Source organism: Entamoeba dispar, genomic scaffold, assembly GCF_000209125.1.
Source record: "Entamoeba dispar SAW760 scf_1105229461289 genomic scaffold, whole genome shotgun sequence".
NCBI classification, from domain to species: Eukaryota; Evosea; order Mastigamoebida; family Endamoebidae; genus Entamoeba; species Entamoeba dispar.
In genome coordinates, this window is record NW_001854618.1 from 1 (window position 1) to 1,003 (window position 1,003).

Below are 1,003 nucleotides of genomic sequence, written 5' to 3' on the forward strand. Positions count from 1 at the left end.
ATATTTTATCATTAATAATTGAATAAAAATAATTATTGTTTTGTGTTTAATTCTTATTTATTTCATAGTTAATTATAATGATATTCATTATTCAGAATGTATTTTTATTATCTTTCTTATTATTTATTCACATTTTTATGAAATAATAAATGTATTCATATCATTACATTCATCATTTTATTTAAATTAAAATAAATGAAGTTGTATAATAAAATTATTTAATTATTTCAATTTCTGTTATTTCTTTCATTTTTATCATCATTTTCTTTTCATATTTATTCTTTTTGTGTTATTATTATTAACTTATCAAATATATCAATTCAATAATACAATTTATGTATTTATTTACTATTTACATTTTATTATCAATAAATATCATTATTAAGTTTTTAAAGTGTAATGAATGAGAATAGGGTAAATAATAAAATAAACAAGAAGAATGAATAAATTAATAGAAATTAATGTGTAATATCATTGTTTGTATTTGTAATAATCAATTTATTCACAACATTCTTTTACAATAAATAAATTAGAAACAACAAAATCAAGAACTAATAAAATGAAATTAACTAAAAATCCATCATTAAGAAATGCAAACAAACCCTGATGTTTATTACAACATCGAAATGATTGACATGATGAATTGTCAATATCTGTCAACTATCAATGAAGAAAAACCAATCAAACAAGATAAGAGTGAAAAAGAAATGATGAAAAGAGAAATAAAGAAAAGAAATTATCATCAGATTAAAACAAGAAAGACAGACAACCACAAAATAGGAAAGAAGAGTTATGAACACATCAAAGAAGATAAAAGAACCAATCAAAGAAGTGATGATGATACAATTGAAGAAGATGAGTACGAAAGAAATGAGAAAAAAAGAATAAAGAGAAGAATGAATGAAATGATGAAAGAAGTTGAAGAGAAAGAAATGAACAAAAGAAAAATTAAAGAAAATATGAAGAAAGAATGGAATGAAAGAAAAGAAAGTGGAGATATTTG

The 1,003-nt window shown here is 20.1% G+C and overlaps 1 protein-coding gene across 1 annotated transcript, besides 4 other annotated features; it reads left to right on the plus strand.

The window, feature by feature from the left end:
• Positions 1 to 197: a sequence feature (AT_rich).
• A 17-nt stretch (positions 198 to 214) lies between these two features.
• Positions 215 to 301: a microsatellite.
• Positions 302 to 322: 21 nt separating this feature from the next.
• Positions 323 to 394: a sequence feature (AT_rich).
• Positions 395 to 590: 196 nt separating this feature from the next.
• Positions 591 to 1,003, plus strand: EDI_060070 (uncharacterized protein; the record flags this gene model as incomplete). The annotated part of the gene is made up of 1 exon (XM_001738371.1): positions 591 to 1,003. A coding segment is annotated over one exon (413 nt), but the record flags the coding sequence as incomplete, so codon positions are not given.
• Positions 850 to 991: a microsatellite.